At 45.1% G+C, this 18,062-nt stretch overlaps 1 protein-coding gene across 4 annotated transcripts in view; it reads right to left on the bottom strand.

Annotated features, from left to right (window-relative positions):
• Window positions 1-7,889: 7,889 nt before the first annotated feature.
• Window positions 7,890-18,062, bottom strand: part of LOC112934825 (TRPM8 channel-associated factor 1) — a 50,192-nt gene continuing 40,019 nt past the window's right edge. For 2 of the 4 annotated variants that reach the window (XM_026018348.2, XM_026018347.2), the window contains exons 3-9: window positions 17,051-18,045; window positions 16,712-16,809; window positions 15,230-15,443; window positions 14,679-14,918; window positions 13,293-13,630; window positions 11,716-11,966; window positions 7,890-9,134 (exon numbers count right to left, since the gene is read on the bottom strand). In XM_026018348.2, coding sequence (XP_025874133.1) covers window positions 9,125-9,134; window positions 11,716-11,966; window positions 13,293-13,630; window positions 14,679-14,918; window positions 15,230-15,443; window positions 16,712-16,809; window positions 17,051-18,045 — 2,146 coding nt within the window. In that variant the 3' untranslated portion in view covers window positions 7,890-9,124. Of the gene's footprint in view, window positions 9,135-11,689; window positions 11,967-13,292; window positions 13,631-14,678; window positions 14,919-15,229; window positions 15,444-16,711; window positions 16,810-17,050; window positions 18,046-18,062 lie in introns of all 4 variants that reach the window. The other 2 variants (XM_072762806.1, XM_026018349.2) reach the window with 1 other exon arrangement.

The raw sequence follows: 18,062 nt of genomic DNA, 5'->3' as shown, positions 1-18,062 counted from the left end.
AAAGCAGACTCCTCCATGAAAGTCAACATACCCTCATTGGGCACCTATTCTGTGAGGTGCTCTGGGAGACGGAAATGATACTGCAGTCAATAAATCTAAGAAGACAATAGATGTGAAATAACCATAATACCATTAGGATTTATGGAGGTGTCAAAATCAGCTGCCAAATTAAGTGATAGGGAAGATAAAGGCAGAAGCAATTATTTCTAGTCATCAGAGATGAACTTACAGGGAAGGAGACACTAAAGCTTAGCTTTGAAAAAACATAAATGTGGTTTGTGGGCAAAGAAGAGTGGAGGGTGTTATACCATGAGGCCACATCGTGGTTCACAGCATGGTCCACAGCATGGAGATGTCGGTGTGAATGCTTGACTTGAAAAAGACAAAATTTTCATTGTGACTGAAATTTATTAACCTGCACTTGCAGGAGTGAATTTGGATGGCACCCAAGGGCTTTGGATTGGAGTCTGTAGTCTGGAGGAAGATTTTTAAAGAAATGCCACGTAGTGAACACTGAACTTCCCTCCTCAGCATCTAGTCCCTGCTCTTTCTAAGCAGGTCCCAATTTTGTCCAGATAATCTACCTTTCCCTTACAAGATTCAGGGGAAAATGAAGTCACTTCCAATTCCAAGGGTAGCTATGTCTTAGCTGAAGCCAAGCATGCTAATCCCTGTCCTTCGTACTGCAATGTGGGCTCTTTCTATTATTATTATACACAATAAATATTCACAAACCATATGACACTTAATTGTCGGGCGTATGCAAGAGGCGTGCACAAATCAGAACTGTTACTGTTACCAGTGGTATGTCAGCCCATTTTTGTCAAACAGAGGAGCATCCGTGGAGTAATTGCATTTTCTCACTAAGTCAAGGGTAGGGGTTGCTTCATACATAAGCTTTCTAATTATGGGCTAGCATTAATAGTCGCTGACTTCCTTCTTCAATTATTTATAGTTATGAGTTAAACTTAACGTGGTCCCACATATTCTTTCCCTGAAGGGCCTCAAGAATCTGGAAAGGATTAGCCACAGTCTAATTTAGGAATAAGGATGGTTGTATCCACCTATGTGCCTTTACTGGTATGAGTCACTGGGGAGGTTTACTAAGTCACTATTTAAGACGATCCAGAACAGGTGCCTACAGCTGTTTTAAGAATAAGTACTATGGTGACCATGAAAATGCTCGGCTCAGATCTCCAACTGGAGGGAGTGGGCATATAATTGACAGCCCCAGCTGGTGCCTCTGGAATCCGTGGTGCCAGGGCCATACTGTGATTCTCTCGGCTTCTCCTGGTTTGTGATTAGGGGTACAAAGGCAGGTCCATTCCTGGGAGACAGGGACTCTTCTGATGAGTGACTTTGACTCAAGGACTCCCATTGGCCTTGACAAGATTTTCCAAGACCTGCCCTACAGGATAAGCTTTTCCTCCCTTTGATCTTTCCTTCATGAGGATTAAACCTACTTCGCAGTCTGATGGTCTCCCGGTCTCCGCTGGTCCCTCTCTGTTGTCTCTCACAGATGTTTCTCTTAGTAAATCTCTTGCACATCGATCTCATCTTGGCTTCTGCTTCTTGGAGGATCCAGGCTAACACGTATACTGTTATGGTTATATCTCCTAAAGTTAAAATACTCAAGTGCTTTTATTATAAATGTGTTATAATGGGAGTAAGGAGCAAAATCATTAACTTGAGAGCATTTAGGAAAGCCTCACCCACTACATTTTTTTATTCTTTCGTATATTTAGGATAACCTTTATTCAAATTATAGCATGGTCTATCTCTAGAGCAAGTTCCTGCCTGCCTATTTAGTTAAAGCAATGATGCTGAAGTTTGGTGCTACTCTTGACAGGTGTTAATCAGAGCTAGGAAAGCTTTCATATTCTCCTTTGGTGTATTTGTGAAATTAACTTGCAGCTACACTTTCTTTTTGGATCATAAGTGTGTGGGACATATATGGAAGGAGTGGTTCATATTGCAGTAAGAACAAGAGAGGAGTCTTCTTATGTTTCCAAACTTGTCCCATCTCCAGGTCAGATATAAAGTTTGGTTATGTACTGAAGAGTTTGGAGCCAGGGGAGCTGACTTAGGCCAAGACTGAGTGTGGATGTTTTTCCTCTGGCTCTGAAATATCAGACCCATTGGGTAGGCACGCAACAGATCCGGTTTCTATAATTGCACCCACACCAGTGTGGTTTATATGTCTTCACACACAAACCCACAAATGTTGTCTGGATGTCAGGGGGCTAGTGTATGGGAATTGGGAGTGGATAAAGGCCAATATCTCTACAACAAAATCCCCACAGAGGTCAAACCCATTTTCTCCATAAGAATGTGCTTCCAAATTCCACTTGTTACTGGATCCATCAGGCCATCAACAGGGGCTCAGAACTTAGAGGCATGTCTTCCCTCACTACCTTTGGTAGAGGTTACAGCAACCACTGAGACGAGTGCCTCTTACTCCTAAATTTCAGAGGGAGAAGCCCCTATGAAGTGTGCCTTGACTTTGAAGTTTGAGGAGAGATAGTCAAAAGTGGTGAGTTTCCATCAGGTCAGGGGATCCTATCATAAGGTTCAGGTCAGAAGTCAACACTTATATCCAAGACAGTAGCTTACTGACTCTTAAGGGATGGAACTCTGGTCTGTCTTGCGGCTCTCAATATGCCAACTATACCTTTACCTCTTTTTACCTTAAATTGTCTGCTTGGTTTCCTCTATCATTTCCTTCAAGGATTTGCCAAATGTCCCCTTATCAGAGAGGCTTTCCTGGACCTCACTACATAAAAGGGCAAACATGCCCTTTGTCCAGTTCCCCCACCACTCAGAACACTTACGTCTCTAACTTTACTTTGTTTAATATTCCTTCATAACACTTATCATACTTGGTAGCTTATTTGTTCATTTTATTTTGTTTTTATAATAAATGGTGTCTTGTTTTTTAAATTTAAAAAAATTTTGAAGGAGAGAGAGAGAGAGCGAGCAAGTCATGTGTGCACGTGGGAAGGGGGAGCAAGAGGGGAAGGGCAGAGGGAGAGAATCTTAAGCAGCCTCTATGTCCAGTGCAGAGCCCGACACCCCTGAGATCATGACCCAAGCCAAAGGCTTAATCAACTGGGCCACCCAAGTGCCCCTATTTGTTCATTTTAATGTTCAAAATGGAACATAAGTGCTATGAGGGAAGGTGCTTTATTATTACATATTCCTGCTAGGTAAAAAAGCAAACTGCTGCCCTAATGCCTAATTTCTGTCCTTCCTGGGACCAGCTCAGGGAATCTATCAGAAGTAGGGATGTTTGAGACAATAAGTAGGTGACCTGTTAGTATTGGCTTGTGGTCCCAACTTCATTTTGAATTACAGCCCAGACTTCCATCCTGTCTATGGAAGCATTAGGGAGTCACCCTTTCTAGAGGACACTCTTGCGTACCTTGTAATATTAATTTTTTTCCTGAATTTATCCCTATATTTAATCAAGAGGAATGCATATTTTAATCTTGTGTAGGAGGAACAGAGCCTCTTCATCCATCCTCTTGGACTGAGAAAGAAAAAAAAAAAAAAGCAGCCCTTGACATCCAAGAGCTTGTCTGACACTCACAGCTAGGCACCGTTTTTCCCCTTTATACATAAACAATTTCATAGAACATCCATATCAAACAAGATCACTCTAAGATCATGTCAAAGCAAGATAAGAACAAGATCTCTGAGCAAACACAAAATACTCAGTATCTTTCTTTCTTGTCTAAAATGAGGACCTGCTACTTTTCCAGAAAACAATTATAGCTTTATGGCCACTTTAGACATCCCTTACCAATAGATGAGATTTACGGCAAAAATCATAGGATTGTCCCTGCTTCTTTACAGCATCCAATCCAGAACAAAGCCTTACTTTCTTAGACTCTCCCCAAAATTATCCACCCAAAGCCCAAATTCTCTAGTAGTTTAACACCTCTTTACTGAGATTGAGTTTCTTGCAGTGTTTGTTTTACCCTAGCTGCAATGGGTAATCCAACTTGTCCAACTATAGGTGTGTTCCTGGTGGTCTATTGGCTAGAGAGTCCTAGTACCATCATCTGTTATCTCCAAGGATATTCTCTCCTCCCCATCTCATTAGATACTCTTCTTTATCCAGCACCAGAGATCTATTAGGCATAAAGGTCACTCCAACAGTACTGACACGAGTCAGCTGTTTGCCTTTCTATGGTTTAATATCAGTTTCCTAGGAGGATTGAGATTTAAGTCTGGTCTAGGTTTTGACTATTTGTTACCAATGGACAAGCTCCCAGTGAGTGCTACATGTCTTGTGAATAAATGTCAAGAGCCTCAACTGAGGCTTATTATTGTTTCTTTGGTAACAGCTTGGCCTCAAGGCTGCTCTGACAATAAGAACAAAAGGAGAAACTCTATGTTAAAAAATAAAAAGTTGGAGTTGCATTTTCACTCTTTACCTAGATGGAGGCTGAGGGAAGACTTTATGACCTCTTTCAGGTACTTGGCTCTTATTTCATAGATAACAGGACAAGGCATGGATATAGCCTGTTAGATATATATACTTGGGCCTTGGATTACAAGTTGTGTTGACAAAGTGGGGGGATGTCTCTTGTGTCTGCAAGGCCTCTTCTGGACTGCATGATTTCATTGCTTTTATGTTGTACATTTGATCATTTTGCCCTCCTGGCTCCCACCCTGTCTCCCCTCCCATCCTCCCACTTGTACTATCTCAGACCCCAAATTATACTAAATAATTTTGGCAGCCCGTGAAAGTGAATTTTATGTCAAAATTTAGGCAAAGAAATTTTTAGTACCTACATCTACATATTTCTTAATTATGTATATTTGAGTTCAAATGAACAGAAGTAACATTTTAATGGCCCTATGTATATTTATTTGTATTAATATATCCTTGGCTCCTAGTACTGTCATCACTGGTCAATACATGGTTTATTTTTAATTTACTCATTTATTTTATTTTTTCCTAAAATGGAGAATACCTATAAAACCATCCAACATGAGGATAGAACATTGACAATAACTTAATGTACACAACCTTTCCTTACAAAGAAATGGTCCTTCTTTATAGCATTCAAATGTACAAGAATCTAAATGCATAAGTAGCATTTCTACAGCTCTCTTGAATTAGGTGTGGAGTTTGTGTGTGTGTGTGTGTGTGTGTGTGTGTGTGTGTGTGTGTCTGTGCGCGTAATTAGAAGATGTCTGAAAAGTAGAGGATCACCCACCATTCCTTCTCTACCACACTTAGAAAATTGACTTCAAATATGAAAACCAAAGAAAGAAATCCTTTTCAAAATGGAAGCTGATCAGGGGTCTAAAAGCTTTGAAGAAATAAAGAACATAGATGTGATGTGATGTAGTCTTGAAAGAAGGGATAGCATATGTTACTTTTGTCAGCAAAATAGTCAACACCTAAGGCCATATCTGGTTACCTTTTGGCTTACTAGGCATATACAATAGGTGAGGTTATCAGGTGGGGACACTAGCTTAGGGACTAAATGTATCAGACTGATCTGTAAGGCCAGTATGTAAGGCCAATATTCCTTAGGAAGCTCCATCTGGCCTTGGGAATTAGACAATAGAAGAAAGCAAACTAACGGAGAAGGAAGAGCCACCAAGAGACTAGGAATAGCAAGACTCAAGAAATTTGGGAGCCTGAAGATCTCCTAGATAGCTGACTGCTTCTCCAAAATATGGTCAGGGAGGAAGAGGGAGAAATAGCAGAAAACTGGTTATGACATTCAGGTAGAGTGGCAAAGAACAAAACAAGGAGACTGATAAATGGACAGAAATCCTGACACTATCTGATCTCATAGAAGACTAAAACTTTCTAAAATGATCAAATGAATAAGAATGCAGACAAACGTACAGCCCCGTTATGATCTTGAAATGCTTCCTGGAATAGGGACAAATATCATACTCCTTGGGAAACAACACTGGTTGGCCATCTTTACACAACACTTGTTGAGTGTTCCTTCACTCACCAAATATAGAAAACCTGCTAGAGAGTAAGCTTAATCTCAGATACATGGTGAGATCAGGGGCAGGCTTTGCTTTTTGTGGCACGCCTAAGGAAACAAGAGAAGGTGAAGTGTGAAAGCTGGAAGATATTTAGTGTGGCCAGAACCAGAGAGTAATGGGGAGATACTGTGAACTTGGACACATCAGGTGGATCCAAATATCGAAGGGCCTCATCAACCATTTTAAGGATTTTGGTTGGAGCACAACTTAGTCAATATGAAGTCGCTGAAGAATTTTTATTTGAGTTTATTAAAAATTTTTCAAAGTAATACATGCACAAGGTAAAAAATTAAATAGTACAGAAGGACTTGAAATGAAAAACACAGTTTCCCACCCCATCCCTTTTAACCCTAGACCCCTTCCCTAGAGGCAATGCATTTAACAATTTCTATTTTTAGATCTTCTGTTAACTAACTTGCTAACATTAAATAATACGTCTGAACAATAATTCTTGACTTATTAACTTTAGACAATCTTTAATAATTCCCCATTACAAAAGATAAGGATTTAACTTACTCTATCCCCACCTTTCCTTTGCCTATCCCTTGCCAGATTTTTGATAGATATGTCATTTTTAAGACTTCTATTGATGGAATTTATAATTTTGGACGGTATAGTATCCTCAAGCTCTTGTTCCATTAACTGCAGATTTTATCTTCTCATTCCCACTGTGAATATATAAGTAGCCCCACTCTTCCTTCCACCTCTCTTCCCCAACCAATTCTCAAACTCTTTCTGCTCTCTGGTTTATTCACTTGTCAGGATCAATTATATTCAATTTCAGTTCTGAATAAAAAAATTAAGCCTTTCATGTTTTGTGTCTAGGCTGATCGGAACACTGAATACCAACACACAGCATCTGCATTAGTTTGGCTAAGTAAATACTGCTTACTGAGAGCTGAATAGAAGCTAAGACTTTTTCTTCCATACATATCCAATGTTCATGATGCCTGTGGCACTTATAAGGAGAAGTACCTACCGCCAATATCAAATTGAGTTTCTTCTTACGTGCCCTGAATTTTTGTTGTTGTTTCATAAATGGACCTGAATGTCTTGGCATATTCCTGTTTTCTTTTTGCTGACTAAAGAATGTATGTCCTCCATATTTTCAAACATTCCAGTTTCTCAATGATATTAAACAGAATGTATATTCTTCACAAAGAGCCTGAGACTTTGTACTCTTGTCTGAAATGGGTCTGCTAGAGTGAGACATCCTGGGTGGGATCCATTGTTTTCTGGATTTTATTCTTTCCTCTTTCCTGGTTTTCTTCCTCATTTTGCTGGAGAACCTCCTCCAGGTACTTTCTCAGAAAGAGTACAAAGTAGGTAGACTTTCTGGAAACTTGCATGTCAGAGAATGTCTACTTTGACAGTTTGGCTTGCTATGTTGTTCTGGGTACAGAAATTTTCTAGAAGTGAAAAAAGTGTTCCACTGGCTTCTAGCACTTACATGTTGTTAATGAAAAATCTGCTGCCAGTCTATTTCTTATCCCCTTTTCAGTTGAGCTATTTATGATAGTTTAACTTTATTCTCTTTTGGGCCATTTTAATATCTTCCTTCTATCCTTAATATTCCAAAATTTCACAAGATTGTGTCTAGCTATAGGTTGTATGGGGGCCCTTCAAACTGGAGACTGGGTTCTTTCAGTTTATTTATTTAATTTATTTCTTCACCTATGTTTTGTATGTTCTTTTTTCCAGAAAGTCCTAATGCTTAGATATTGATTGTCTAGGTCTTTCCTTGTTTTATTTATTTATTTTCTATTTCTTTTTGTTCTATATCTTAGGAGTTTCTATTTTCCAGCCTGTTTACTGAATATTTGGGGCAGTTTTATTTCACTTTCAAGGGCTCTTTTTATTCTCAGTTTTTCCTTTCTTCGTAGCATTTTGTATTCATTTTACAAATACACCTCAAATCTCTCTGAAGATACAGATTTTTTTTTAAGATTCCGTTTTTTTTTAAGATTTTATTTATTTATTCATGAGAGACACACAGAGAGAAAGGCAGAGGTACAGGCAGAGGGAGAAGCAGGCTCCATGCAGAGAGCCCGACATGGGACTTGATTCCGGGTCTCCAGGCTCATGCCCAGGGCAGAAGGCAGTGCTAACCCACTGAGCCACCCGGGCTGCCCTGAAGATACAGATTTTTAAAGTTATTCTTTCCATGTTCACTTTGTTTCCTCTAGAGTTTGTTGTATTTTTTGAGTCTTCTAATTCTAACTGGTTTTTTTTTTTTTTTAAGATTTTATTTACTTATTTAAGAGAGACAGAGAGCACAAGCAGGAGGAGTGGAAGAGGGAAAGGGAGAAGCAGACTCCCTGCTGAGCAAGGAGCCTGAGGTGGGGCTCAATCCCAGGACCCTGGGACTATGACCTGAGCTGAAGGCAGATGCTTAACTGACTGAGCAGCCCAGGTGTCCCCTAACTGGTTGTTTTTCTTACATGCTCCTCCCCTGGTCTTCCCCCTCCACCGCTCCCCACCCCATGCCCAAAGACTGAGGATTCCTAGCTGTTTGCATTTAAGAATCAATATAACTGTTAACTTTTATAGGAGTTGGCATGGGTGGCCTCTGCCAGTGTATGGTTGGATCTGTTTCTCTAATAAGCCTCTTCCGGGACTAGAAGCACTTAGGTACTTGAGGAGGGGTTTCAAAAGTCAGAGAATTAGCGGATAGGCTAGAGGTCACTTATTTCCACAAAAGAGAAGTTTTATTCTGGGGCACCAACTCCTACCTCTCCTCAGGCAGTTTATTCAATTTCTATACAAACAACCAACAAGTACAACAGATTTTTAATGGATACCAATTATACACTGCCTGTGTTCTATGCACAGTGGTTGGGGCAGAAAAGGATGGGGTTCAATTTTACAACTGCTATAACTCTTTATAGACTTTTCAGGTGCTCATGTTTCTTTGGGATTATGTTGTTCAGATCAGCTTCTACTCTGTCTGAAAGATACCTTCACTCTTTCATTCATTATCATGCTTCATCCATTTTCTCTCTTCCAGAAATGTGTTGATATCTTCTTCAGTTGTAATCAAATCTGTTCAGTTTTCTTTGCTGAGATGTGCCAGTTCTCTTTTGCATTTCTTGACTTCAATTCAGTGGGGCCTGGGGAGGGAGGGGAGGTAAACTTATATGCTCAGTTCATCATCTTAAATTCAAAGTCCCACTGGAAGCTTTCAGACAGGGGAGTGACATGAATAGCTTCATATTTTTTAAAAGGTTCCCAGGGGCCATAATGCTAAAAATGAACTAAAGAGGGCCAGAAGGGATATGAATATTATTCTAGAGGACTAAGAATCTGATTTCCTTGCAGAGACCATGCAATGTCTGGGACTCTTGGGAGTCAGGCACCTTACCAAAATAACCCATCATTCAAAACCCAGTAAACTGCTAGGATGCTTTCATGTTGCCCTAGAGATAATGCATGAAACTTGAATAAACTGAAATCTAAAAGACCTGGATGACGCTAAAGGGGTCAGTGTCTTTGGGAAGTACCTCAGGAGCCTATCTCAAGTTCCTCCTTTGAACTGGCATTTGGGATACACAAAGAGACTTTCTGTTCTGATAAAATTGGATGAGGGTGAGTATAAGCAGCCAAAGAACTGGCAAGCAGGGACATAGAGGTCCTTATGTTTGCTGGCTGGTTTCTTCATTTACTCATTTACTTGCTTATTCAAAGCGCTAGAGTTACTAACACCCATTCTGTATTCAGAGTGCCCGGGTTTGAATCCCAGGTCTACCACTAATTAGAGGTGTAGACTTGGGCAATTTACTTGATCTCCATAAAATTCAGTTCACTTAGTCCTAAAACGGAAATGATAAATTTCCATCTCATAAGATTATTGTGAAGATTAAATTGTTTAATTTAATTTTCATGATCTATATAAAAAAACAAGTACAATAGAATTTTTTCAAATGTTGAATGAATGTTCGACATCTATGTTTAAAGCACCTAGATGATAGATATTCACGAAATAAGGGAAAATAATTCTAGGGTTAAGAAATGACATAATAAAGAAGTCCAGAGAAAAACACTCTCTAGGTCAAATTTTATTGTCTATGTATCCACCCAATTCTTAATAAAGCAAATAATATAGTGTATTAAAACAACTAAATAAATAGAAGTGATCTGAAGGAAAACTGGCTGGATGTATACATTAATCCCAGAGCCTCAACTCTAGTTAAAAGTACACAGAAATGGGAGGTTTTGATTAAGATTAGAAGAAAACTTAAGAAAACCTTTGCATTGTTATTAAATAAAATTTGGGCCAGTTGTATCCAGTTATCTGGTTCGAAAGTCAAGATTTCTCTATGTGTGTGGACTTTATCTGCCAACCAGTAAAGAACTCTGGGCAGTGATAGGAATCTGTGTCACTACAGAAACACACACATCATCACTAAGTCGGATGCCCATTGTTTGCTAAAAAACAAATGCCTTTATGCATTTGTTCTGATTTTTCAAGTGACTCCCATTCTTGATTTAATCAAAGAAGGAATTTCACCTTTAAGATGGAATTGAATAAAGAGATAAAACCCCAAGAAGCTATGAAGACCACACTGTAAATTTAGAGCCTATGGGTCCTGTAGATCCTGTAGCTCATAAAGCAACACCCCAAGGTGTTTTGAGCGGCTGGCGTATAAAATTTAGGATGGGATTGGATGGATCACACTGCAGCAATAAATGCCATCTAAAAGGGTAGTCTAGCTCTAAAATGATTAATTATTGTTAATTAGACAGTAATAATGGCAGCTGGCATTTTCTCAATACCTACCAACCGCCAGATGCTGTTTAATTCCTTTTAGAAGGACTAAAATTTAATCTTCACAACAATTCAATGAAATAGATCCCATTTGATAAGGAGTTATACCAGAGTCGAAAGAACCAGGCTTTGGATACAAGGAGTCTACTGTGAGAGATGATGGTCTTAACCACCAGGCCATGGTGAGAAAAGGGGAGTACTAAGCTTACTACTCTGTGGACCTGTAGCAGCAGATCATAGAGGAATCCCTTGATTTATAAGCACTGCATTCACAGACCTCTTCAGGACTATCGGTCTGGGTCTTCCTGACAACCCTGTGAGGTAGGGATTTTTGTCCTCATCTCACAAACAAAGAAATGTTGAGTAGTGATACAATGACCTTCCCAAGAGCTAACACTACCTACAGGCTCTTTCTACTGTATCAGATTGCTTTTTAAGCTCTTTGAAAACTACCTAAGCCACAGAATATCAAGGAACTATCTCATTATCCTGGTAAATTTGTGTTTCAGTGGATTCTATGGGCAGGTTTCTGGAATAGCTGATCAAAAATAAAAGCCCAGAGAGTCCTCAGGATATCAGGATGGGAACCACCCCCAAGGGCCAAGGCCCATCATGGTAAACCAAGGGCTGGCACAGAAGCAGGTGCCAAAGCTCTCAGAACCAGGCCAACAGAGGGCCAGGAGGGAATCCGGGAGCAGAGGAACGAGCCTCATAAACAGAAGGCATTGTTCCTAAGGATTTATGATTCCCCTTTTTGCTGTGTTCTTAACCCACTTTCTAGAGATGGAACTAGGTAGGAAGATATGTGGGCAATGAGCCAAGAGGGCAAGGCTAGAACCCTAAGAGACAGAGGTCGAGGAGTGAATCCCCATCTCTGCCTACCTCCCCAAACCTCTCTACCTGCCACCTCGCTGGGCACTCCTTACATCTGTGTGAGGAGGTATAATTTCATAATATTTTCCTTCCATTCAGGCAGATAGGCCAGGCTGGTAGCCACTTCCTTCTGGATAGGCCAGGCCCAGGCCTCAAAGAACGGAGCCAGGTTCTTCTGCACTTGGTGGGAGAACATCTTCACCCACAGATTCATTTTGTCAACATTGTCTGTGGGCAAGTTGGTCTGGTTCCTGTACTCCGTGAAGAGACGGATGAATGGCTCCCAACCAAAAGCCTCCTGTAGCTGGGGACAGAAAGCAGCAGCAGGAGACGTTTAATTCACAGAAAGAAGACCCAACAAACACTGTAACAAATTAATGTAATGTATTTAGCCCCTAAAATACCAGTTTCATTTCTGTCACTGGCCCCCTCTCCTGTTCTAGCTGCTGGCCTGACGGGTTACTCTCTTAAGAAGGGCCTCTGGGCAGTGCAGCGCTCACACCGAGCAGATCCTCAATCAAGGATGGCTGTGCTAATAACTGCAATGATTAGTAGCAGTATTTACGACCTAGGTCATTGTTCCTGTAGCTCACTGAATCGTGAAAGTGTCGACAGGGTATCTCACAAGGATTTAAAACCGGCCGAAAAAAAATCCTTGAATCTTTCACAGCTGCAAAGTGAAACCCCAATAACCGGGGAGCCCCCCCTCCCCTTACCCTGATATGACCTGCATCAGTCGCAGGCCTGCACCAATCTGCAAGGCTGCTAACGTAGCCTTTCAGAAAAAAAGTGAGTCCAGTATAAACAGGAGACTCTATATAGTCCAGGCGGCTGGAATTAAGGTAGGTAAGGCATGATTTCAGGAAAAGGCAGCTGTCCCCGAGGCCACTGGAAATAGCCCGTGTGAGGCTGGGTTATGGCGCCTCACCGTTAGGACAGACATCAGCAGTTTTCCGAAACAACCTCAGCTGCATTTCACAGGTGAGCGACTTCTGTCCCTGGGGTAAAATGGCCCCAGTGACCAAGTTCGAGTCTCCGGGCAGTTTCACTATCGTTCTCGGGACAGAGGGTACAAACAGAGAGGGACTGGGGCAGGTGGAAGAACCTGGCTGGAGACTGAGTTCCAGAAACCCAGGTGGTGGGACTCTGCACTGTGACCTGGGAGCTGCTCCAGGGCCTGGGGGCCGGGAACGGGGCTGGTGGACAATCGTTCAAAGGCAGGGGCAACCTCATGTGCAGGCCAGTGAACGATCTTGGATTAACTGAGGCAGTGAGAAGACCTGCCTCATAGGTTCCGTCCCAAATCCTGTGTGTGCCCGGGAGGGGGAGGTGATGGGGGTAGGAACAGGCAGGGTGTTTGGTGTCAGGTCTCTATCCAATCAGGACATGGTTTGGCTCCAGTCTCAGGTACGTGTGGGGTCAAAGCCAGCCATGGTAACCGTATTTATAGTACCGTCTTCACCTCTTAGTGCTTTCTATCTCCTCTCATGAATCTCCTCAAAATCATGGTGTGAGGGTGCAGCTGAGGCACTTAAGTCCACCCTGGGGTCACTAGAATGTCCCCTAATGAGGCCATGCCAGGTGGTGCCCGCAGTGGGGTTTCCCACCCCCCTCCATTCTGGCCCAGTACCTGTAGATACGTTTCCAGGGCAGTCCACGCATTCCAGTTTTTCACATTGGGACCCTTGCCCAGGTAGATTCGGACTCTCTTCTCCCGAACTGGAGGCCACAGAGCAATATTGGCACGGCCTCGAGGGATGCCCAGGACTGTCTCATGCACGTAGACACACCACAGATTGCAGGTGGCCTCGGTGGTGTGTGGCGGGAACTCCCACTCCTGCCGCTGCTGGTTCCGGCCGAGCTCATGGACAGGGCCCCACAGCCCCTTGGTTCTGATGAGCTTCTCATTGATGAGCTCCTGCACGGATTCCAGATGGCACATGATGGGGTACCCTGCGTGCATCCAGCCTGGGAACGCAGGAGGGAGGAAGAGGGGTGAGAACGCTCCCCACCCGTCTTTACCAGGACTTCCAGAAGCCCCTAATGCTCAGAAGGGCAATCCACGCAAAGACCCACCAAGGCTCTCCCCCAGCCTCTCTTTCTGTTATCGTGCCTCCACCCTCACTCTGACCCGAGAGCACGCGGCTTCAGGACGGATGTGCGTCACCCACAGCCCTCCACGTACTCTTCATCTTCAGCTTTTCCATTTTCGTGAGTGTCCTGGCGTGTGAACCTGTCTCATGATACTCTTTTCTCAAAATTGAGAACTCTTTGATGGTGGCTTCCCCTTCTCATTATTTAGCTACGGAGTTGCCTGCATTGATGCTCTTTCTAGGGAGCATCTCCATAAGGCAACAAAACCGGGGTGGAAAGGAATTTCCATTGTTTTCTCGTTTCTACACACCCCTGATGTGTTATGCTTCTCGACCCCACTGGCAGAGATCTCTTCCTAAGGCCTCTTCTCAAAGTCATTAGATTCCTTCTCCCAACAGCTTAACCCCGGTGGAGGCCCCCCCAACCACTTTTATTTTCTCCTCGAAGTCCCCGATGGGGCTGCGGCGAAAGCCTACACTTCGTTCTTGCACTATTTCCACCGCTGGAAGATCTCTCTTGACATGCTGACCTAAACTGCTCATATTTTAACATACTGCTCACGCCCATTTCCACGGCCTGCTTTTCTCGTGTCACATAATCCCATCAAATGTTCCTCATGCCATCAAAATATCACTTTAAATGTGTCCCTCAGTGTCTGTCGGAAGGTATGCACGTTATATTACCTCCCCACTCTGTCCTGCTGGACATTTAGGGAGTTTCCAATGTTCTGTTGGGGAATACAGTTGAGGTTTTTTTTTTTTTTTTTTTTTTATGCATCCCCCCGCTTCCATTTCGATAGCAAGGTTTGCATCTTCTATATCTTGCTAGAGCATGTTTACCACGCTGGCTGCCCGCTGCATGAGAAACAGGAAGGCCACCAGGCACAGCATGCACAGAGGGCTGGCTCCCCCAGAGTACCCACCAACTGAGATCTGGACGTCAGCAACGATCCTCTGAGGCAGACGCAAAGGGAAGGGCTCGGCCCCCAGCCGTGCCACAGCCTGCATCACCTCGTCCCAGAGGCGAAGCAGCGGCTCAGGGTTCTCCAGGGTACGGAGATTGGCGGTTGGCACTGTCAGGATGATGTTGTCCGTAGCCAGCTCTCCCCAGGGACCTGGATTCTCCTGGATACGCCTCTTCCACTCTTCCTGGGAGGTCTCCCCTGGGAAGAGAGGTCATGGGGCTCGAAACTCACTTTCCTAAATCCCTTATGTTAAAACGTACAACTTGAACTCCAGGAGGAGAGCACCAAGGTCACGAGTGACCATATCCCCGTTTTTGTCCTCTTTCTACGAAGGCCCCATGAATGTGGTTTGGTCTTAATCCGCTCGGCCCCAAAGCTGAATCTAAGGAAACCTAGCTCCCTCCCCTCTACCAACCTGGACTTTCTCTCTTCCTACACCAAACAGCCCCAGATGATCTCCTGCCCTGGCTCTCCCACTCCCCTGGGGTTCACCCCGCAGCTCCACTCACCCAGCTTGTAGTACGGGGCGTGCACTGCCCCCTTGACAGTGATGGGCACAGAGCCGAGTTTGCTGCTCTGAGGCACAATGATATACAGCAGGCCGCCCCAGAGGCAGGTGATGGACTTGGTGGGCTTGTCCAGGCAGCACCGGTTAATCACAAGCGGGCCTCGGAACAGCTTGCTGGCTCTGGTCAGGTCATCAGTGTGGCAGCCAATCTGTATCTGGAGCGGAGAGATCCCCCCTCAGAGTCATCCTGGGTTGTGTGCAAGTGGAAAGCAGGAGGCTCCCAGGAGGTGAGGGCAGGAAGGGTCTCTGGGTCACAACCCCATGCAAGCCTACGCAACTCCATCATTCCTCAGGGCTGTGCGGACCGAATTGTATAAATGACCTCCCAGGGAAGTCAGCTCCACATAGGGTCATGTTGAGATGCTGCAGCGAGGTACACCTGGTATAGCCCCCAGGCTAATGCTGAGGAGGGCGGCCCCCCACCCTGGGCGTCTCTATAACCCACTGAATCCTGGGGTGCCTGTTTCATTGTGGTGACTCTGGCCTTGGGAATGGGGCAGAGGGGACCTCGCTGACTCCCAGTGGGAGGCAGTGTGATCGCTGATAAACTGGAGGGTGGACTCAGCTCCTCCCCTTCTCTAATGACCCCCTCCGGGGCCATGTGGCAGCTCCCTCACTGGGTGGAGTCCTGGGATTCTCCTCCCAGGTTTATGCAAAACATGTTCCAGGACAGGTGCAGGCACAGCACATCCTACCAGTCAAAAGACTCTCACGGGGGACAAAGCAGGATGGCTCTTTAATTTTCTATTAGTGTGTGTGTGTGTGTGTGTGTGTGTGTGTGTGTGTGTGTGTATGTAAGCGACAGACTGAAGGTGGACCAGGGAAGCAGGGACCAGTCTTCGGTGTCCCAGAGAAGATGCAGGAAAACCTTGTGCTCCCCTAGGAGATCGCCTTCCCCAGGGCACCAAAAGGGAACTGAGGTTGTCTGAACACTCCTGCGTGCCAGGGTGCCCTCCATCTGCTGCTTTTTGTTTTTTTCAGCTTTTTAAATTTTTTATGGAATTATCTTCTTTAAAAAAAAGTTTTATTACTATTTTTTTAAAGGAGTTTCCATGCCCATGATGGGGCTTGAACTCCCAACCCTGAGAGTAAGAGTCACATGCTCTATTGACGGAGCCAGCCATGTGTCCCTGTTTGGTGCTGTCCTTGTTCCCCACTCTAGGACGTAAGTGAAAAGCACAAAACTTAAGAGCCAGACGTCGGTTAGGATGGAGTCCTGGGCTCTGAAATGTGTCAGATCTATTGATGGATTGATTGGAGTATCGTTGACACACAACGTGCAGCTCATTTGCCTCATCCTTAAAATGGGGTAAAAGTACATGCCACGTTGCCAACAGGGTTTTTGTGAGATCACACAAGGCGGCCACCATGAAAGCCTGGATATCTGGGTTCTGCGTGATGTGGCCACAGGGCACGGCCTTACCTTCAGATCAGCAGAGGCAGCAGCTTCAGGCAGCGAGACCTCTATGATCTGCCTTCCAGGAATGTAGAGCCCAGTGCTCATCCAGCAGTATCTGGTGCCTGCCAAAGCACAGGAATGGTCCCTTGATCCCTCCCCCGTGACACCATCTCCCCCCAGAGTGTACACAGCCCCTTCGGGAGCTCTGCACGTCTCTCTCCCTTCATGCCCGCCCCGACCCAACTCTTGCAAATGTCACCTGACACCCCCACCCCCATCTCCTTGACAGCGCCCGGCCACGGGTGGAGATGGCCCCACTCCCACACCCCCGACTCTGAGCGCTCACCCCCCCCAATTCCATACCAGGATTGTTGCAGTTGACCTCAACGGTGATGGGAGACTCGGAGGGACGCAGATAGGGGCTGCTGTACATGTCTTCGATTTCCGGCACTAACAGCGAGAGGTCACTTCCAGAGTGGGCCAGGCCAGTGGCCAGGGAAAGCATAGCACCCCTGCAGCAGTCATTGATGACGGGGTTCTCTCGGGTTGCCACCGGGAGCCGATACCGACTCAGCAGCTTCCTCAGGAGCCGGTGCACAGACATGTAGGCAGGGATCTCTTCGGCGGGGATCTGGAGGAAAGCTGCCCCATCCGGCCCCAGCTTGGCCAGCCAGCCTTTCTCCACATTCCCTCTTTTCCTGCCCATTATGACCTGGAACTCGGCCAGGGTGGAACGGAAGTGGTAGGTCCTTATCCCTGCCTTAGGAGTGCGGAAGGGCCCTGGGTTGAGGCTTTGGCTGGTGATGCTGATGCCAAAGGGGTTGAGGAGGAGGTTTCCTGGGAACCGGGCCAGAGGGGACACTCCGGGGTTCTTGAAGGCCCACCACCACGCTTGGGCTCCGACGAACAGCCCCCCGCCCTCAGCTACAAACTCCTGCAGCTCCTTGACCCCCACATCACTCACGGGTTCAAAGCAATAGACACTCGCATCGCTGGTCAGGTGGGGCTCGATGCTGGTGTCTATGCCCCCCACGGCGAGCAGGCCGCTCAGTGTCCTCAGTTCCGTCTGCACCACGATCTTGCCTCTGCGGCCCCCGTCCAGCCAGCGCACGGCATTGAGCAGAAAGGGGCCCAGTTTGCCCACCGTGAATAACACCTTGTGGCCAGTCACGACCACGCGGCCCCGGCCGTAGCGGGCAGCCGCTATGACACAGCCGTGGTAGGAATCTAACCCCAGGGGAAAGGCGAGAGCCCCGTGCACCAGCAGCTGGGACGGGAAGCAATCCGAGTTGCTGATGTCCAGCTCTGAAATCCCGTGCAGGAGCTCTTCTCTGTCCTCGGAGAGATCGTCTTCACAGCTGCAAAAGACACAGGC

The sequence above is a fragment of the Vulpes vulpes genome, chromosome 7 (assembly GCF_048418805.1).
Source record: "Vulpes vulpes isolate BD-2025 chromosome 7, VulVul3, whole genome shotgun sequence".
Lineage (NCBI taxonomy): Eukaryota > Metazoa > Chordata > Mammalia > Carnivora > Canidae > Vulpes > Vulpes vulpes.
The sequence above is the reverse complement of the archived record's forward strand: the minus strand, read 5'-3'. Positions and strand labels throughout refer to the sequence as shown.